This window comes from Podarcis melisellensis (genome assembly GCF_964234715.1).
Source record: "Podarcis melisellensis genome assembly, chromosome: 4".
In the NCBI taxonomy this organism is placed as follows: Eukaryota; Metazoa; Chordata; class Lepidosauria; order Squamata; family Lacertidae; genus Podarcis; species Podarcis melisellensis.
This window is the reverse complement of record NC_138531.1, coordinates 50,295,978-50,313,907: the sequence shown is the minus strand read 5'-3', so window position 1 is coordinate 50,313,907 and position 17,930 is coordinate 50,295,978. Positions and strand designations below refer to the sequence as shown.

Below are 17,930 nucleotides of genomic sequence, written 5' to 3'. Positions count from 1 at the left end.
CCATGTTTACCAGAGAGAGTCCTCATTTTCAGATATCTTTCTCTTGTCAATCACTGTCCCTGCTGCTGCCTTTTCAGCGTCAGTTGCTGGAGTTGTCATTCTCCTGTGCTATGTCTTGCATTCCCCAGGGTCTCTAGAATTTAAATATTTGGGAGTTGTCCTGTTGGCAATATAAATTCATGAACACTAAGCTGTCATAGAGTACACATCCTGACATGCCATGTGCTGGTGAGGCTCACTTTATTGTTTACAAAATGTAATAATAATAATAATAATAATAAATTTTATTTGTATCCCGCCCTCCCCAGCCGAAGCCGGGCTCAGGGCGGCTAACAACAATCAAAACAATCAAACAATCAGATAATTGCACATTCTAAAAATATTTCATTATAAAAATCAATAAAAATCAAATTAATGGCAACTGATTAAGCAAGATTCTGTGCAGGTTGCCAGAGGAGGGAGTCAGGCTGTGCCCTGACCAAAGGCCTGGTGGAACAACTCTGTCTTGCAGGCCCTGCGGAAAGATGTCAGGTCCCGCAGGGCCCTAGTCTCTTGTGACAGAGCGTTCCACCAGATTGGAGAAGGCCCTGGCTCTAGTTGAGGCCAGCCTAACCTCTCTGAGGCCTGGGACCTTGAGGGTGTTATTATTTGCAGACCGTAGGTTTCTCTGTGGGGCATACCAGGAGAGGCGGTCCCGTAGGACAGGCTCTCTCTTGTTTTTGCATATCTTTAACACACCCACGCACATGCACCCACCCACCCACACCCACACACACACCCCAGAGAGGACAGTGTCTTTGGAGATTGTGCATTACAGTCTGTTGCAGAGTCAAGGAATAGAGTTGAAGCAGCTGATGGTAGCAGCTTAGCAAATGTGTTTTGGGAAGGGAGCAGCTGAAGACATCCCTTGTATGAGAATAGGGTGTGGTTTTGTGCAAGCTTATCCTTTTTTTTGTCTGAAATGTCTGACAGCTTGTTAATAAAGTGCTCAATATCAATGTACACGCTCAACAATAGGACTGTGGAGTTGACCTTTTCTTCTTCACTCAAACCATATTTGTTTTGGTGGGAATGTTTGCTAATGACAAGGTGATAAGAGCTTCAGCTGCCTCAGAAAGCAAACACTGAGCACAAAGGACTCAGCTTAAGGAAGTGTATTTGCCCTATCCTGTATTTGTATATTTGCATTGGTGTATTATGTGCCTCTCAAAAACTGTAAATGTGGGAAAGAAAGTTAGCCTGACTTGCATGGGTTGTTATATAGATTTATGTTCTTGCATATTTATTTTCTTGAATATGTTCTTATTGCACTTGAAATAAATGGTTCATGCTAACACATGTCTACTCAGTTCTTTTGAAAGCTTTCTTCCAGGTAAGCGTGTAAGGAACTCCAAAGTTCAATCTGATGCTAATTTAGTAGAGGTGAAATGAAAGAAATGGCTGACAGGGTTAATTATCAGTCCAATAAAATAAGTGGACAGATGTATTCTTTTTTTTTTAGCAGAAAGACATTTTGATCTTCAAAAGCTTGAGACTTTAATCAGCAAGGTAGCAAACAGAATCAAGGCTAGTTACTGTTCAGGGGTCGTGATACGATGGACTCTTCCTGGTTATTGTATCACTTGCATACTTTTCCCACTTCCAACATGATTTGCCACTGCCCTTTGAAACCAGGATCACATGCTCCCAGCTGCTTCTTTTCCAGGAATTTTGCTAATGCTTCTCTTCAAGACTGTGCCTGTTCATAGGTGACAAAAAAAGGATCTTATTAATTCAACCTAATGTCCCCACCTCCTCCATTTTCTGTATAGATTCAAGAATTCTCACCTGGATTTTGGAATGGTGTACAGCTTGCTTGCTGGGCTAAAACTGAACAGCCTTGGACCTTCTTTCCAGAGATATCTATCTATCTGAGAGATGAAAATTCCAGCAGATCATTCAGGATCACTGTCTTTCCACAGGTCTGAACAAGCCCTTTATTGTAGTGTTCGTCAAGAGAAGCAATAATTTCATTGATCGTACAGCACTTAATGAGTACTTCATTGAAGATTTTGGCATTTGTATATACTGCCTTTTTAAAAACAGGATTTATAGTGCTGCTGTTCTTTCCCACACTAACTCAGAAGGTTGGCTGCCCTTTGGTGGAATCTTGCTGGTCTCCTCATCACTAATAGTTCGGTGCTTGCTTATCGTTTTGTAGAGATCTTTTCAGTGGCAACACAATAACTCTGTTCACATGACATAGTTATTACTCACTAAAATAGTAAGCTAGCATATCCAGCCAGTTGGAATGGGAGGACAGGATTATGTCAGTATGCCACGCCCCCAATCCATATGCAGTCAATTCAACGTCGACATGGAAAACCAGAGTTTGCAATCACCCAGATATGGTCCTACAAGGGTACAGTTCAAGGAAGCATAAATTCCATACAGATATTGTACTGAATATTCACAACCCCCTCCCATTCTGTACATTTGCTGACTCTGCCATGGAGTCCAGAACATAGAAGACAAAAGGAGCATGTGAGTCCTTTAATCAGCTATGACAATATAGTGAACCATGCACATCCATTACATATCAAAATGTTTAAAATCCAACAATGGGGACCTCTTGTTAATCTGGATTGTAATCAATAGGCCTGTATGGGACAATGACACAAAGAATTTTGTGATTCTACATTTTCAGAAAAATGGTGGCTGGTTCACGCATGATAATTCTTTAGAAATGTGCAAGTCTCTTGCCAGACTCACTGCCAGTAGACTTTCATGGACAGTCTTTTTGCACCATGCTAGTGTTACAGACCATTATATATACGATATCTTTATTGTCATTGTCCCATACAGAACAATGAAATTGGAAATCTAAATAAAACATTCAAAAACCTCTAAAAACTTTGAAACCCCATTTTAAAATACAACATACTATAGAGACTCCTTATGCTGCATTTAGAACCAGAATTGCATTTGCGTAGAAACTGTTTCTCAGGCGGCTAGTCCTGGTCTTTATAACCCTATACCTTCTTCCAGAAGGCAGAAGCTGAAAGAGATCATTTCCAGGGTGCGTACTATCCTGCGCTATCTCTGCAGCTTTCTTATGGCACCTGACAGCATAGATTTGATCTAAGGTGGGAAGAGTGCACCTAATCATTCTCTCTGCAGTCTTTACAACCCTGGACAGCATTGTTTTTTCCCTGGCCGTGCAGCTCCCAAAGCACACACAGAGACCATAAATTAATACACTCTCCACAGTACAATGGAGACATTGTAGAAGTCTTTTCAGTCATTGCTCAGGTGGAGCACCCCTGAATAAATTCAATCTGGCTAGAATCCTGACAGCAGACATTTACACTACTGGAGTGTCTACATGGGAGTGGGGGTGGTCATGATGTTTGAACTAGCCCCTTGGTTTGTGGGAATGACACAATGCGGTCCAACTAGTCTTAGCCAATTTATAAGAAAATCTGCTTTTAGACTAACTAGTTAATTCTTTGCACGGGGGGAGGAAGCACTAAAATTTCTTTCCCCCCCCCCACAAGAGCATTAATGAAGTGATATTTTATGAAGCTATTATGATCTTTATCATCAGAGTATGCAAAGATTGTGAAGCCGATTGACGAGAGTCCAGAAATTATTCATGTAAATCTGATTATCTTGAAATATTTCTGTAAGCTTAAGTGTTTCCTTGCCCGTACTTTCAAGCAGCTTTAATGAAGCAAATGTGACTTTGAAATGGCCTTCAGTTGTAATTCCAGGCTTAAACTTTTAATGAGCAGCCAAGTAACATAGGGACCTGGTTTTGCCTTGATGGCATTGTGCATTCTGAAGTCTAACTTCTTTCCCTATATTGTTAACACTATTTTAGGAAAGCACATGCACATTGATAGGTAGAGTCCGGATCAGTTTTAATTTGGAGTATATTCTACACAAAATTGCAGTTGTTTTTCTTATTTCAGCAACTTTGTTGCCATTGATTTGTGTAATGCAAACTTGTCACACAGGACCCTGTTCGCCTGGTTCCACCATTTCTCTAAGCCAGGTTGTCATGTTTATCCCAAATGCAAAAGGGTGCTTAAAACGCCTACCTGGGACATATGACATACTTCAGAAAAATTGACTCTGGCTCTTATTGATCAGAAGGTCACTCCCTCCAAGGTGAGGGGACAGATCTTTTAAAAGTTGAGCTGCTCTTGGCATTTTGATCCCTCTAACCATCAGGGATCCAGGCCAGATCTTCCACACCACCAGGAAGTTGACCACCCTTCCTGTCCACTTGTAGGTAGACTGAGATAATTGTGCTGTTAGTACTTAGGACTGACACAGTCCGCTTTTGGAGTTAATGGGCTCTTTTTTGCTTTTAATATTTCTGTTGAACCTTATTGCCCTCTTCCTTATATATTTTTAACAAAGTTTCACAATTTGGACTAGTGGAGTCAAGTGTGTGATGGCCACCCTCAGAATTTGGGAATCTCCACTTGCCTAGATCACTTTGGAATTCACACTATTGGAAGTCTTAAGACCAGAGTTGGTAAAGCCAGGAACTTGCCCTACTCTGAGGGAGAAGCAGAGGACTGGGGGGAGCTGGATTTACACTCTGAGCAAATTTGCAAGGAATTAGCTGGAGAAGTGAGTTGTTCTGGTCCAGGATTTAAACATTAATTCTATATCTCCAGTTTTTACCCCTGTTTGTGGGGCTGTAGGTTACCAAAAGATGGTGGTAGTGGTGGTGGTGGCAGTGGTAGCTACTGAATAGTAATACCTAACTGGCAATACTGCAGGGCTGTTGTGTAGCAGTTGCAGAAGGAAGGAGGGAGGGCACAAGAGGCTGTCATGAGCACGCGCACACACACACACACACACCAGCTGAAGTCAATTGTGGATGGTGAGGAATGGTGGAAAGAAGTATACAAATTTCTGTGTGAAAAGTAAATAGGGTTTATTCACTTTGAGCTCTGGACAAGCTGCAACTTAAAACCCAGCATTTCTATAGTTAATGTAGTCATTATCCCATCCTTTGTAATTTGGCTGCTGTTGTGTGTTCAGATCTTATCTGCTAATCTTCTAAATTTAGGTATATTGCTGCTCCTTAATTGTCTTTTTTTTCTTTCCAAATAAACAGCTTTATATTCAGCCTGCTTTTGAGACGAGTCAGAATTTACGCTGTTATCGTTTTGGCATCTCCTCTTCTCCCAATGCCCTGGTCATTGGCGCAACAGTGATGGAAGGATTCTATGTCATCTTTGATAGAGCTCAGAAGAGAGTGGGCTTTGCACTAAGTACTTGTGCTGGTAAGAGACCACTTCTGAATAGCATATACTTAACAATTTAAGGTAGCACCTGAAATCTTTTATTTTTATTTTATTTTTTCATTTATTCGATTTGTGTACCACCCTTCCTCAAAAGATCTCAGGGTGGTTCACAATATAAGCTTAACAATCTGCTTTTAAAAAATTGCATAAAAGAACCTTGTCTGAATACTTCGAACGTTGTTTGCAAATCTGCAAATTATTTTTTAGCGCTGTTGTGTGGGTTGCAGTTTTAATCTTCACAACAATCTTGTAAAGTAGGATAGGCATTCAGATTATTTGCCAAAAGCCACCGAGGAGCTTCAGAAGTGAGCTGGGCTGGTATCCGAAGAACCACGCAACTAGTTCCATGTGCCCAAGGGAACTATGGACTCGCCTTTCTTCAATTCCTATTCCCTGTTACAAATTACTTTGGAAACTGAGGGAATTGTCAAATGCAATTTAGCATTGTGCAAAGAGCTTTCTTGTTCAGAAGGGGGTGGGAATCCTGTTGGGCTTCAGCCCCAAAATAATTATTTGAATTCCAGCTTAGGCCTCTTGGTTATACCGGAACCTGAATCACACACACATGCATGATGGTCTCAGATTAGTACAGGCTTGTTCTGGAAAGGAATATTAATTTTTGACATATAGAACGAGAAGCAATTTTTACATTTCTGAATAAAGCAAATATGCTGTTACATTTCTCAGTAAAGCAAATATGAATCAATGTGATTGCCCTTTTGAAATAAGATGCTTTTTGGAAATGAAAAGCCCAAATGTATTTTGGAAGTACTTGAATATAGAGTTTTATTAATACTCTTATTGCAGCTCTAATAAGATTACTTGATAGTCTTAAACTGTCTGTAATATCTTCCCATTTCAGATAAATTACTAGGCAGGGGAGAGGTTGGGTGAGTAGGAAACCAATAGATAGAATATAAACCTTTTGATGTACAAGAACAGGAGAGTTAACAGGGACCTGAAATCATTCATTTTGCTAGAAGGAGAACAGAATGTTAACTTTGACTTTATTTTAAGATGAAATTTTGTATTCCGTGTGACTTTCATGTGGGAGTAGTATGACCAAATGGGAAATAAACTACAGTAAAAAGCTTAATTTAATGTGTAGCTGGATTTTGTTTATATATTTATCTGGTTGTTCTTCAATATGCACACTTCCTTTAGCTTGGATTTAATGGAGAACTTTAAGTGTTATCACCATATGTAGTCCTAAACCTACCCACTCATGGGGCTTTGTGGGGCAGCAGAAGAGTCCACAGATTGCCTGCTCATAACAGCAGCTGTGGAAGATGGGGGGGACGGGGACGTAATTGGGTGGGTCTGATCCCTTCATCAGCTCCAGGCTGGCACAGTGATCTGGTTCAGTTCAGAATGGCACAGCAATTGGGTCCAGCGGATCCCAGGTTGGCTTTTTCCCACACCTTGCCCATCCTTGGAATGTCCCATCATGGGGCTTTCTGCTGACAAGAGTACCATCAACAGGCCTCCCACTTGTGAGTGGTTGCTGGGAGGCTGGCTCAACTGGGCGAGCTAAGTGGTGGAACACCTCTGGTCAATTAAAAACAAGCCTACAGCCCAGTACAAGGGCAGGTTTGATTTGCTCTCTCCATATTAAACCATAGTTTAGTGTTAGGAAGATTAGCTGCAGATAGTGTTGGGGTTATGCAGTCCTGCCTCCAACTGCCTCTGGCACAACCACAAGGAGATCAGAAGCTTCAAATTCCACTTTAGATTAACTGAATTTTAGCATTGCATTTGAACATTAAACTGTGTTTAATCTTAACTATGGTTTGTTGAAACAGGCCAAACTGGAAACTGTGATTGTCTCAAAACAGCAATAGCTTGGCATAATAAAATGAGATGTGAACGAGCTTCATGCACCTATACTCAGCTACATCCCATGATCCAGAAAACAACCCATGAAGTCTGAATTGTGGTTTCCTGAACTGTGAAATGATGGTTTTTGGTTTATCCCAAACCATCCAGGATCTTAAATGGTTTTAAATTGGCTTAATATTGATACATATGAACCAAGAAACTAACAGAAAAACAATAGCAAACTGAGGCTTCATGGCTGCACCTCACAAAGGAAGGGGTGAGTGGCTGCTTGTAGAGTAACACAGCTTTTTCACATCTTTGCTCATTAAGCAGACAGATGATCATCCAATCATAGCCATGGTTTGAAGTTCACTTATTTCAATGAACAGAAAATACAGCAAGCTGTGTTTAATCTAAAAATGGAAGTGAATGCTTCAGAATTTACAAGCCTGAGAATTGTCTGGACTCACTCTTGCAGTTCCAAACTATGGTTTAGTGTACCCAGCCCTAAATATTTACATGCATATAACAGTTAAAAGCTGTAAACCTTTTAAATATTTGTGTCTGTCTCATTCCTTTGTGCTCTTTTAGAAATTGGAGGTTCTCCAGTATCTGGGATTGAAGGTCCTTTTGAAACTACAGATGTAGCAAGCACCTGTGTGTCCACAATATCCTTCCATGAACCGTTGTTGTGGATTGTGTCCTATGCACTGATGAGCTTCTGCGGACTTGTCCTTCTGGTGCTCATTGTCTTACTGCTCCTGCCTGCTCGCTGTCGTCGTCATTACTCTGACAATGACATTGTAAATGATGAATCGTCCTTAGTACGGCATCGATGGAAATGAAGAATTCAGTCCAAGCTCAAGGAATACTTGCACTTTGCTTAGCAGTACTATGGACAGGCTGTTCCAACCAAAGGTAGAAGTCCAGGCTTCTTCTCCTTGCAAACTTAAGCACATGTTTCACCAGAAGATGTTCTCCAATTCTGCTGCCTCATAATTTCTAAGCTTTTTTTTCTAACAATTTTTTGAACCAAATACATATACTGTATAATCACTCCAAGTGCTACTCTGCTTTTCTAGTTGACAATCATGCAGCTCAGCCAATAAGTACATTTTTAAAAAATGATAAATACTTATTCCATAGTTCCAAAAAGATTGGCTTCTCTATTCCTATCCCCACCCCACTCTATGAAAAAAAATATGTTTGCATGTGTTTGGTAAGCCGTTATTCAAACTTTGTATGCCAAATCATAATGATGAACCAAAAGCTTTATTTATGTTTGTTTTTCTTATTATCCCCATTCTAAAAATTTTTTTTACAAATCAGTAGGTTGATTGTGAACCTTCATCAGTGGGCAGTGGAAAAGGAGGTTAGCAATACAGACTAAATATAATCCCCTCACCCCTTCAGACCAAGGAGAGTATCTTGCACTTTCAATGGATCTCTCTTTGTAACTCTCAGGAGAAATGAAGTAGGGAAAAACATTGAAACCAAAACCTATTGTGCAGCCTTAGTATAAAACAAGACTACCTCCGAATATACAAGGATGCCATTCAGAAGTGTGATGCAAGTTCTTGAAATAGAAAAAGATTCATTCCATGGGAATACAGCACTACTCAGTTTCCTTTCAGCTGTCCTTTCAAGATTTTTTCCACATATTGGCATTTGAAAATATTTGACTTTGCCACCCAAATAAGCATCCTGTGTTCTGAATCCATGCATAGCTAATTTTTGAATGGGTTCTTCAAGCCTTTGTACTTGCATCCTGCAAAGCAGATGGGCTGTAGGGGCAAGTGCCTCTCTTTACACCTTTTGGGTATGTCTCTAATGCCTAGCAATTGAAATGAAAACAATGCAATGTAAGGTGAATCTTCAGTTGATAAGTGGTCCATTTGGCTGTGGCCACAGCTGTGAAAGGCAAAGGGGTGTTTTTTTCATGAATGGACAGTGAGCTAGGAGGTGGGCCAGGTGATGAATATGAACATTTTAATATCTCTGTGGCAAGAGTAAGGCTCTAGGACCTGTGTAGAAAGATCTACGGCCATGCCAACTTATGCCCATGTATCTTTGTACTGGCAAGCTTAAGGACAGCCAGCGTTGGAATCAGTATGTGGCAGTAGCATTCCTACAACCCATTTAAGACAGTCTTTCCCCTTCCCAAAGGCTTCTGCAGGCTGAAATACTTGTATTAATAGGCTGTGTCCATTCTCAAGTCTTTTGACTTGTAGAGAGAGGGAGGAATCTGTCCAAAAGCACTGAAAACAAAACTCATAGGTTTTGCATAGGTTTCTAGTTGAGAGTCAAACTTGAGATTTATTAAATTAGTAAAGTGTTTCTACTATTTGATTTTCAATTTCCTCTGTACTTAATGATCCAGTACTACAGAAGCTAGGAAACGCTTTAATTCTGATAAAGACAGCACAATCTCTTCCCCCTCATACCACACTCTTATTAAAATCTTCAATGTGCTTGGTTGATCACTCACATGGGATTTTTGATGTCCAACCAAGGATGTGGAAAATAGCAGCTTTTGTCATATAGACTGGTGGCCTGTATGCTTTCCTCTTCACATTTTCCTCTTCTGGTTCCATTGCACATCACATTTCAATCCCCTCATGGATGCTTATCGTACAAGCTTACAGTGCTTTAGTGCACAGGTACTAAAGCTGTTCCACCAGTGATGCCAAGTCAGAAACTCTGCTTTGCAAAGGTTTCCATTTCATGTCCATACTGTTCCCTAAATACATTTGGATGAGACTCTTTACCTTCCATAGTTTTTCCTATGAAAGTTTTCTACAAAGTGGGGGAAATTATGGCTCAAAATGTTGATCACACACAGCTGTTAAGCCATTCTGAAACCCAATCCATCGTACAGTTTTGCCTTTTATTCTTAAACCAGAAAGGCACGTGTCAGAGAAAACTTGTTTTCTGTTTAGAAGGAAGTAAATTATTCTGCTCCCCTGCTTCCAATTTGATTTTTCTGGTTTATAAGTAACATTCAAAAGCAAGCCCTTTTTCCTTTAAGTCACACTCACACACACACTAGTTGTGTGTGTGCACATGTGTATAGAATCTCTTCATCACATGGTAAGTTGTCAGCTATTGTCTATGTGAAGAATACCTAAAACCCTTGAAGCATGTATATAAGCCCTTTGCTGATACCGAAGCAGGGGAACATGCTGGCAGATTATCTGAGCATCATTACAGTGGTGCCTCGCAAGACGAAATTAATTCGTTCCGCAAGTCTTTTCGTCTTGCGGGTTTTTCGTCTTGCGAGGCATTCGTCTTGCGGGGCACCACTGTATAAGTTTTCTTTTTAATGAAAAATTTTTCTGGAGATTTTCACTCAGCAGTATTTCACTTCAGTGCCTATTAAATACTCATGATTTCGTTTTGAATTGGTGGTTAGGACACTGTAAATATAAATACTTGAAAAAAAACATAAGCAATAATAAAATATAAGAAACAAACTCGTGATATATAGTGGGATCCCTTGCCACACAAATATGGCTAATGAAGATGGTGCTGTCTGACATTTGCTTATAGCACAACTTTCATCCATCTTTCTAAACTGAGATGTCCAGTGGCAGATATTATAGCAGTTTATTGTTCTGTTGCTCAGGCAACCGTGGAAGCACTGACAAGGTTCAATTTTTAACCTGAAACACATGAAGAAAATGCACTGTGAAATACGTTGCACCTCTCAGCTTTGCATGCTTACATTTTTTTTTGGTCAGAATTCTTTAAAGAAACATGTAACTAAATTGAAAACTTTTAAAATAAGAGGAGTGATTGGGATGGGGGGGGGGATTGCCCAATAATATAAATTGTTTTAAAAATGGGAAATGTGCTTTCCACCAGAAACTGCTGTTCTTGACCTTCAGCTGCTACATCCTGCTGTAAACATCACTCCCAATTTGCCGTGAAATTTAATTTTGTTCCCTGACTTTTAAAATAAAGATATATTAGTAGAAATACAGGATTCAGACTGAAGCACAAGGTTGTATCTGTTCTCTGAGACAGTGTGCATGATCAGCATACTCACGTGAAATATCTGCAGCTGGCCAGTATCTCTAAGGGGCAGCAAAAATATGTGCTCATGTGGTTTGGTTTGGTTTGGTTTGGTTTGGTTTGGTTTGGTTGCTTAAAAAAAACACTTATTACAGTTTCAACATTAGCATATTAGGCAAGATTAGAACCTACTTCCGGGCAAGTGCATTGTAAAAAATAAAATAAAAATGCAAGTGGTTTGCTGTGCGGAGCGTTCAAATATCCGTTTTCTGCCACCTCCATTCTGCAATGTTTTTGTTCAGCAACAGCTGTATCTTGTGAGACTGCTGAGAATGCTGTTGGACTTCTTGGATCACCTTAATGGCTTTACTGGCAAAGAGAATAGATAGAATGCAGTAAAAATAAGCATGTGTTTTCTATAATATACAGTGCTCAGTGAACTGAACCTCAGTGCAAAACATTTTGTTACTATACTTCTGCAATATGTGTTAATAGCAGTTAATAGGGATTGCTTTTTAAAAAGAAAAGAAAAGAAAAATATCATTCTTGCCATTTGGCCTTCTGATTGATCACCACAAAAATATTCCAATTCCTGTCTCTTTCTCCTTTACAAAAAAATAAATAATAAAATGCTAACTTGGACAGCAGTTTATCTGTCTTGGTTGAAGTAATCCTGTTGCATCTCAAGATGAAGTTTCTTACTAGAATGAAGGCATATTGGAACCTGCATGTATTGTAAGCTAGATCATTTTTCTGCTGCTCTATTAATTGCCCGTGTACATTGTTTGGATTGTTCCCATATTCAAGGTTTGACAAGGCATTATCTTGAAAGATCACTTCCATGATGTTAGAATTTTGCATGTTGGATTCTGGTAGTATTAGAATGGGAAACTTGTGCCAAAGTAGAAGAGGTGGAAGTAAAATATATGTAATATATGTCAAAGTTGGTGCTGGGCAACTGACAGCACTCCTGAGATTATTTGGGAGCCAAGAATCAAGAGCCATGAGACGGACCAGTTGTCAGAACTGATAAGCAAGGCAGGATTGAGGAACAAGCTAGGCGTAGCAACTGATGAACAAGCTGGGGCCAGAGGACAGGCCCACACCATGGCTTAGAAATGCCTTGTAGTTCAAGGAAGGGCCCACCTTTTATACTCTGGATCCACTGACCAGCCTTGGTGAGTGGAGTCAGTCCAGAAGTTTCTTTACTGAGAAGGCTGCTAGCTGCAGTTCAGTGATTTACCACATGAGATTCCAGCAGTTCCTGACAGCCAAGAGGTTTAACCTCCCTATTTAATGTGGTAACTGTACTCTAGAAAGAGGTTGTGATGTTGGTAATTTTAGATAATGTAAAGCATCTATGATATTCTGCTGTGTTGAGCTATACCCAGAGGCTTAATCATTTTTACATAGTTATTTATTTTTAAAAAGTTTGTTCCTTGATGTCTGTCAAGACTGCCTATAATGTTATCTAGAGTCTCCTACCTCTCTGGGACCTACTTGAAATTCAACTTGGGCTGGTTCTGTTCCACACCCTTTTTTCCTGATAGGCTTTCCCTCCTTCTTCATATTTAGGAATGGGTGGATTAATTCCATCTTCTGAAGGGGATGTTTTACATTTCACAGAAACCATTGTACACAACTACAACATAAAAAGCTCTTGGTTACTTTGAAAAGTGAATTTTAATGAGTCTGACTATATTTTTCCTCGAAATCACAGTGTTAGCACATTGTCAGGGGATGTGTAAAGCATTTGCATTTATTTTCAGCCATATTCTATAAGAATTCTCCAGATTTGAAAATAATGGTGAAGTGTGTTGTTTTCTGTGGCGAGGTATTATTGTGAATGTGCATCAACATTGTCAGACTTAAATTAAACTGAAGTCTGGGAAATTCAACCAACCTCATTGACACAGTGGTTTAATATAAATATACAAATACTAATTAATAAATTTGGCTATGCAGAGAAGAAGGCATCTCAATACATAATACTAAGGAGGAAGGATCCCCATGTAGACATTTCCCCATCTAAATTGCCATGGATTGTACCTGATACTGTCAGTGCATGTGTGATTTTCACGCGTGCAACAGAACCTCACTTTGGAAGTGTACAGGAAGGGAGGAGGGGAAGTTCCATTGGGCAAGCAGAAGTCCACTCACTCAACACTGGATTCCACCCATGTAAGATTACAGGAGGTAATCTGCCTACTAAAATTGGGGTGGAATATAGAATATGTGCATAATGATTCTAAAATTGAAATCAGCCTTCCCTAATCTGGAGCACTCTGTATGTTTTTGACTGCAGCTCTCATCCACTCCAACCAGCATGGCCAGTGGGTCAGAGACATTTGGGGTTGTAGTCCAAAACATGTGGTGTTTGGGGAAGGCTGCTCTAAATGGCTTGATTTGTTTATTTTCAATTGTATATATATCTATATATAGATATATATATTGTGTGTGTGTACGTACACACAAACACAAGACAAAATATTAACTTCTTGTTACTACCAACTTTAAATGTTTATATACTTATTCTTGTTAAGGATTATTATCTCAGTTTCTATTATGCCACATTGTATTTGAGTCTCATGGAGCCATTCAGGAGCCATGCTGTTGTACTAAAGCTTTCCAATGAAAAAATAGTATCTTCAAAATGGAGAATCATCACCGCTTTCAAATATTCTTTTAAGTGCTTATTGCATTAATCTTTAGTAAAATATGTTATTAATGGATTGTTGTATTGAAGTACATCTTCCCTATAGAAGAATGAAATTGGAACCATAGAATTTGCAATTCTACTAACTGATTTAAACTTGTCTAAATATTGTACTGTTTATCGCGTTCTTATGATTACGTACAATTTGAAGTACGTTTCAGAGAAGCAAGCCTCACTCACTGCGTTAGACCCTCAGATAGGCACACTACAGGTGTTCATAACCTAGTAAGCAGCCTTAATATCTTTTGCCAATAAGAAAATGTTGGGCCTGAGTAGTGTGTTATAGGGGAAATGCTTTAAGCAATTGGTTACTATTTCTGTCTTCCATGGACTCCTATCCATGGGCAAATCTTCCTTGCAAGCCTTACCTTACCTTAATATCAATCTTTTGCTAACAATGCAGGGTGGGAGTGTTGAATGATTGAAATTAAAAAGAAAACTAATCCTGACACGCTGGACTTTTGTGTGTTTGTGCAGGCCCCCTGAGCATAAAAATGTAGCACGTCAGGACAGGAGTCCTAACATAGTCTGCCACGGCTTGAGAGTTTTGAAACGGCAAGGAGGTGTCTGATTTGTTTTGATACTAGGGTGTCCTTCTTTATAGAGGACTGTCCTCTATGTGAAGGGCTGTTTAGTTGACTGCACCTGGACAGTATCAGACTGAGCAGGCAGGAACACAGAACACTTTGGACAGAGTCTTCCCCACAGTGGTGAAAAGTGTTTTATTTCTATTACATTAATTATTTCTAAATAGGCATCTGTACATATGTTAGCATGTGCAAATTTTATTCAAATCTCTTGCCTTTTTATTTTGGGACGTGCATTTCCTCATTTTTGGCAAAGTGGCCATCAGATTAGCTAGAAAAGAGAGAGCTCAACCGAAATAGGTGTGTCATGTCAGCCTGATGGCCTGCGTCTATACAGGCTTCCTGCTGAGCCACAAATTATTCCACTAAACTTTTGCTCAGTTTGGGTTAATGGGGGGAAATGCAGGATTGCGTTAAACTGAAACACCTAAAGATATGAGATCAGGGAAAGCGGTCATCTTGTTAATAATCTGATAACCCCCAAGTAGTAATTGTTGAAACCACAATAATCCTGCAATGTGTTGGTTTGCTGGTGAGAACTGCGCTGTATGTTTTGCCTTTTTTGTTGTTGTTAATGGAGGGTTAAACCAATGGATTTGTAGTAATAATCTTCCTAAAGTATTGCAAAGGAAGGCGACCCTACTGAAAGGCACCAAGCAAATCATTAAGATGTTAGGAAAGAGGATTAGCCAACAATGTGTGAACTGTATATTTTGGTAATACAAGCTGAGCTTCTAGAACTCTGTAAGTTGGTACAGTTGCTTGGCTTACTGAATACAGTGGTACCTTGGTTTACAAACTTAATCCATTCCTGAAGTCCGTTCTTAAACTGAATCTGTTCTTAAACCGAGGTGCGCTTTCCCTAATGAGGCTGCCCACCGCCGGTGCCCTTCCACTGTTCGGTTTCCGTTTGTAGACCGAGGTAAAGTTTGTAAACTGGAACACTACTTCTGGTTTTGTGGAGTTTGCAAACCGAATCATTTGTAAACAGGACTGTTCTTAAACTGAAGTATCACTGTATCTTTTTTAAAAAAATCCTGATACACCTCTAACTTTCAGACCAATCAAAATCTGTTGCTCTGGGGATGCATAGTTGAAGGAAAGCACAATCTGGCCTCTGCTGTCCACCAGGAGACTAGCTAAGGGCTACCGGGTTGTGCATGCATGCCAAATACAGGGAACCCCACCTGTCCAGATCAGATGGTCCTGCTGAGATGATGTCATTTTAAGAACTACTGCTTGAAACTTGCTGGCTTCCCCATTCCCTCCTCCGTTCCTTTTGTATCATGTCTATTAGATTGTGAGCCTGAAGGCAGGAGTTGTCTCATCCTTCCATCTCTTAAAACAGTGCTTAAAACACTTTTAGGCACTGTAGCTTGATAATAAACTACAGCGGGCCAAAATCTTGCATTACTAACACTTTTTTAATACGAGATGCTAGAAAACTTGTCAGTCACTACTAGATTTTTTTACCTGTTCATAATTTTTGTACTTCCAAGCTTTTCTGTTCACAGATGTACCGTATGTGGAAATATTTCCTGCTGATTTAAATTAATAAACTAATTTAACCTCTTGTGTGTGTGTTTGTGTGTACGCTTAATGCTCTTTATGTTTATGCCATGTCATCAGTGTTCATAATGCCATTACATAGGCAGCATAGGCAGGTAACAGCATAGTGAGAAAACGGAGGGAAGAACATGGAAATAGGCAGTGTCTTTGGAATGAGAAGCTCTTCCTTCACACAGGGTGATAGGCGTTGGAGGAGCACAGGTCACAGGCAGTGATGCAAAGAGAATAATGAGTGAAAGAATTCTGAAACTCCTGGAACTGGTACCAATTTGAAAACAAATTGTAGTTATAAAGTAAGCATAGAATAGGCCACTGGGTGAAACCCTAGCCTTGCTGAAGTCTATGACACTTAATTTAATTCCTTTCTACAGCACTTTGTTAAGTATAAATGAAGGCAAATTTGACCCAAGGGCAAAATATAAATATTTATATAGCTCAAGAATACAGCAAGCTGGACTGAAAAATGCAGCAAGAAATACTAGCTATAATTTGATTTCACATACAGGGGAAGAAAAGAATGGGGAGATGTTATGCATCATAAACATGGAAGCTATTTCCTTTCTTTTGTACAATTAAAAATCAAAAGGGGAATAAACTCATTTCTGCTGTTTAAACCCATTCTGCCAGCTACTGATGTAAGCAACAGATACTGATCAACCTGCTGGAAAATTTACTCTAGTCATCCAGTAAGACTCAGATGCTCATAAAGCAATATAGGACCAATATGATGTGAGATCCATCTAGATATGTGCCTGAAAGACCAAGGAAAAGCATAGGAACATAAGAAAGCCAAAAGAAAGCATAATTTACAAAAGCTTTGTGGTGTGTGAACAAATTCAAGAGAGCCTTAATTCTGGTCTTAAGCAGCATATTTTTTTAAAAAAACATTTGAATGTTTATTATTTATGTTATACAGAAGTACTGCAGTGACTTACAGCATATTTAAAAACATACAATCTAATAAGATATTCATACAAAACCATTCAGTTCATGAAATATATGGAACACCCACACACATAACAGCTGCAAGTTGGGTAGCACACTAGTTGTTAAATTTAAAAATGTCTGTATTAGTTCAGTTGATCTAAAAGTAAAATGCACTGTATCATTCACAAGGTGGCACTCTTATACAATCTTCCAAATGAATTGGAAGTCCCCGTTGCAAGTTTAAACTGCCTAAAATGACACACTGCCATACATGTCTGGTGCAACTAAAAGAATAAATTGGACACATCTAGACACGCATTTCTCGACACGGTAATTTAGTTTTACTAGCAATCCGGAGATGAAACAAGCCCCTTTCCAGCCCCAGGAGGAGTGTGAGGACACACAGCAGCTGACACACTAATGTGTAGTGACACACAGTTTGGAAAACTCTGTTTTAGAAGCTGGCCACTCATCAGGACTCTGGCAGCTGCATTTTGAACCAGTTTTCAGGCTGTCTGTAGAGGCATGTGGGGTACATCACTGAATACTCGTCTGGACACAACCAGAGCATGGCTTACTGTGGCTAGGTGTGCCCTTTTGCGGACCTGAGCCTGCTCCATCGCATACAGAAGTGTATTATGGGAAGTGTGCACCCCCCCCCACAATTCATAACTTTTGTTTGTTTAGGGGTGGGGGTTAATATATTTTATAGCATCTCTCTTGATATGAACTATCCTTAGACCTTCACCTCTTCCTGCTACCCTTCAGAGGGAGCTATGGAGGGTGGGGATAAGCTAGAGGGCCTTTTCAGCTGTGGCCCCGCTGCCCTGTGAGGCACCTGAAGGATGTTATTTCCTCTCCCCGCCATTTGATGGGTGGAGACAATTTTGCTGCCTGTTGGTGGTATGCTATATCCTCGCTTATTCTATGTCATCATGTGGATTTCCGTTTTAATATTTTGTACTTTTACTAACTTTGCTTATGCCACGTACA

The 17,930-nt window shown here is 39.8% G+C and overlaps 1 protein-coding gene and 1 long non-coding RNA gene across 2 annotated transcripts in view; one reads left to right on the top strand and one right to left on the bottom strand.

Moving 5' to 3' along the window:
* The window catches only part of BACE2 (beta-secretase 2), a 37,291-nt gene extending 28,849 nt beyond the window's left edge, over positions 1 to 8,442 (top strand). Inside the window, exons 7-9 of the mRNA XM_081908746.1 lie at positions 1,812 to 1,961; positions 5,117 to 5,285; positions 7,716 to 8,442. Of these exons, the coding sequence (XP_081764872.1) occupies positions 1,812 to 1,961; positions 5,117 to 5,285; positions 7,716 to 7,969 (573 nt within the window). The 3' untranslated portion in view covers positions 7,970 to 8,442. The remainder of the gene's footprint in view (positions 1 to 1,811; positions 1,962 to 5,116; positions 5,286 to 7,715) is intronic.
* A 1,697-nt stretch (positions 8,443 to 10,139) lies between these two features.
* LOC309368605 lies at positions 10,140 to 16,957 on the bottom strand. The gene is made up of 2 exons (XR_014167822.1): positions 10,425 to 16,957; positions 10,140 to 10,277 (listed from the first exon to the last, which is right to left on the bottom strand). It is a non-coding gene; the product is annotated as an uncharacterized lncRNA (long non-coding RNA).
* Positions 16,958 to 17,930: the final 973 nt, after the last annotated feature.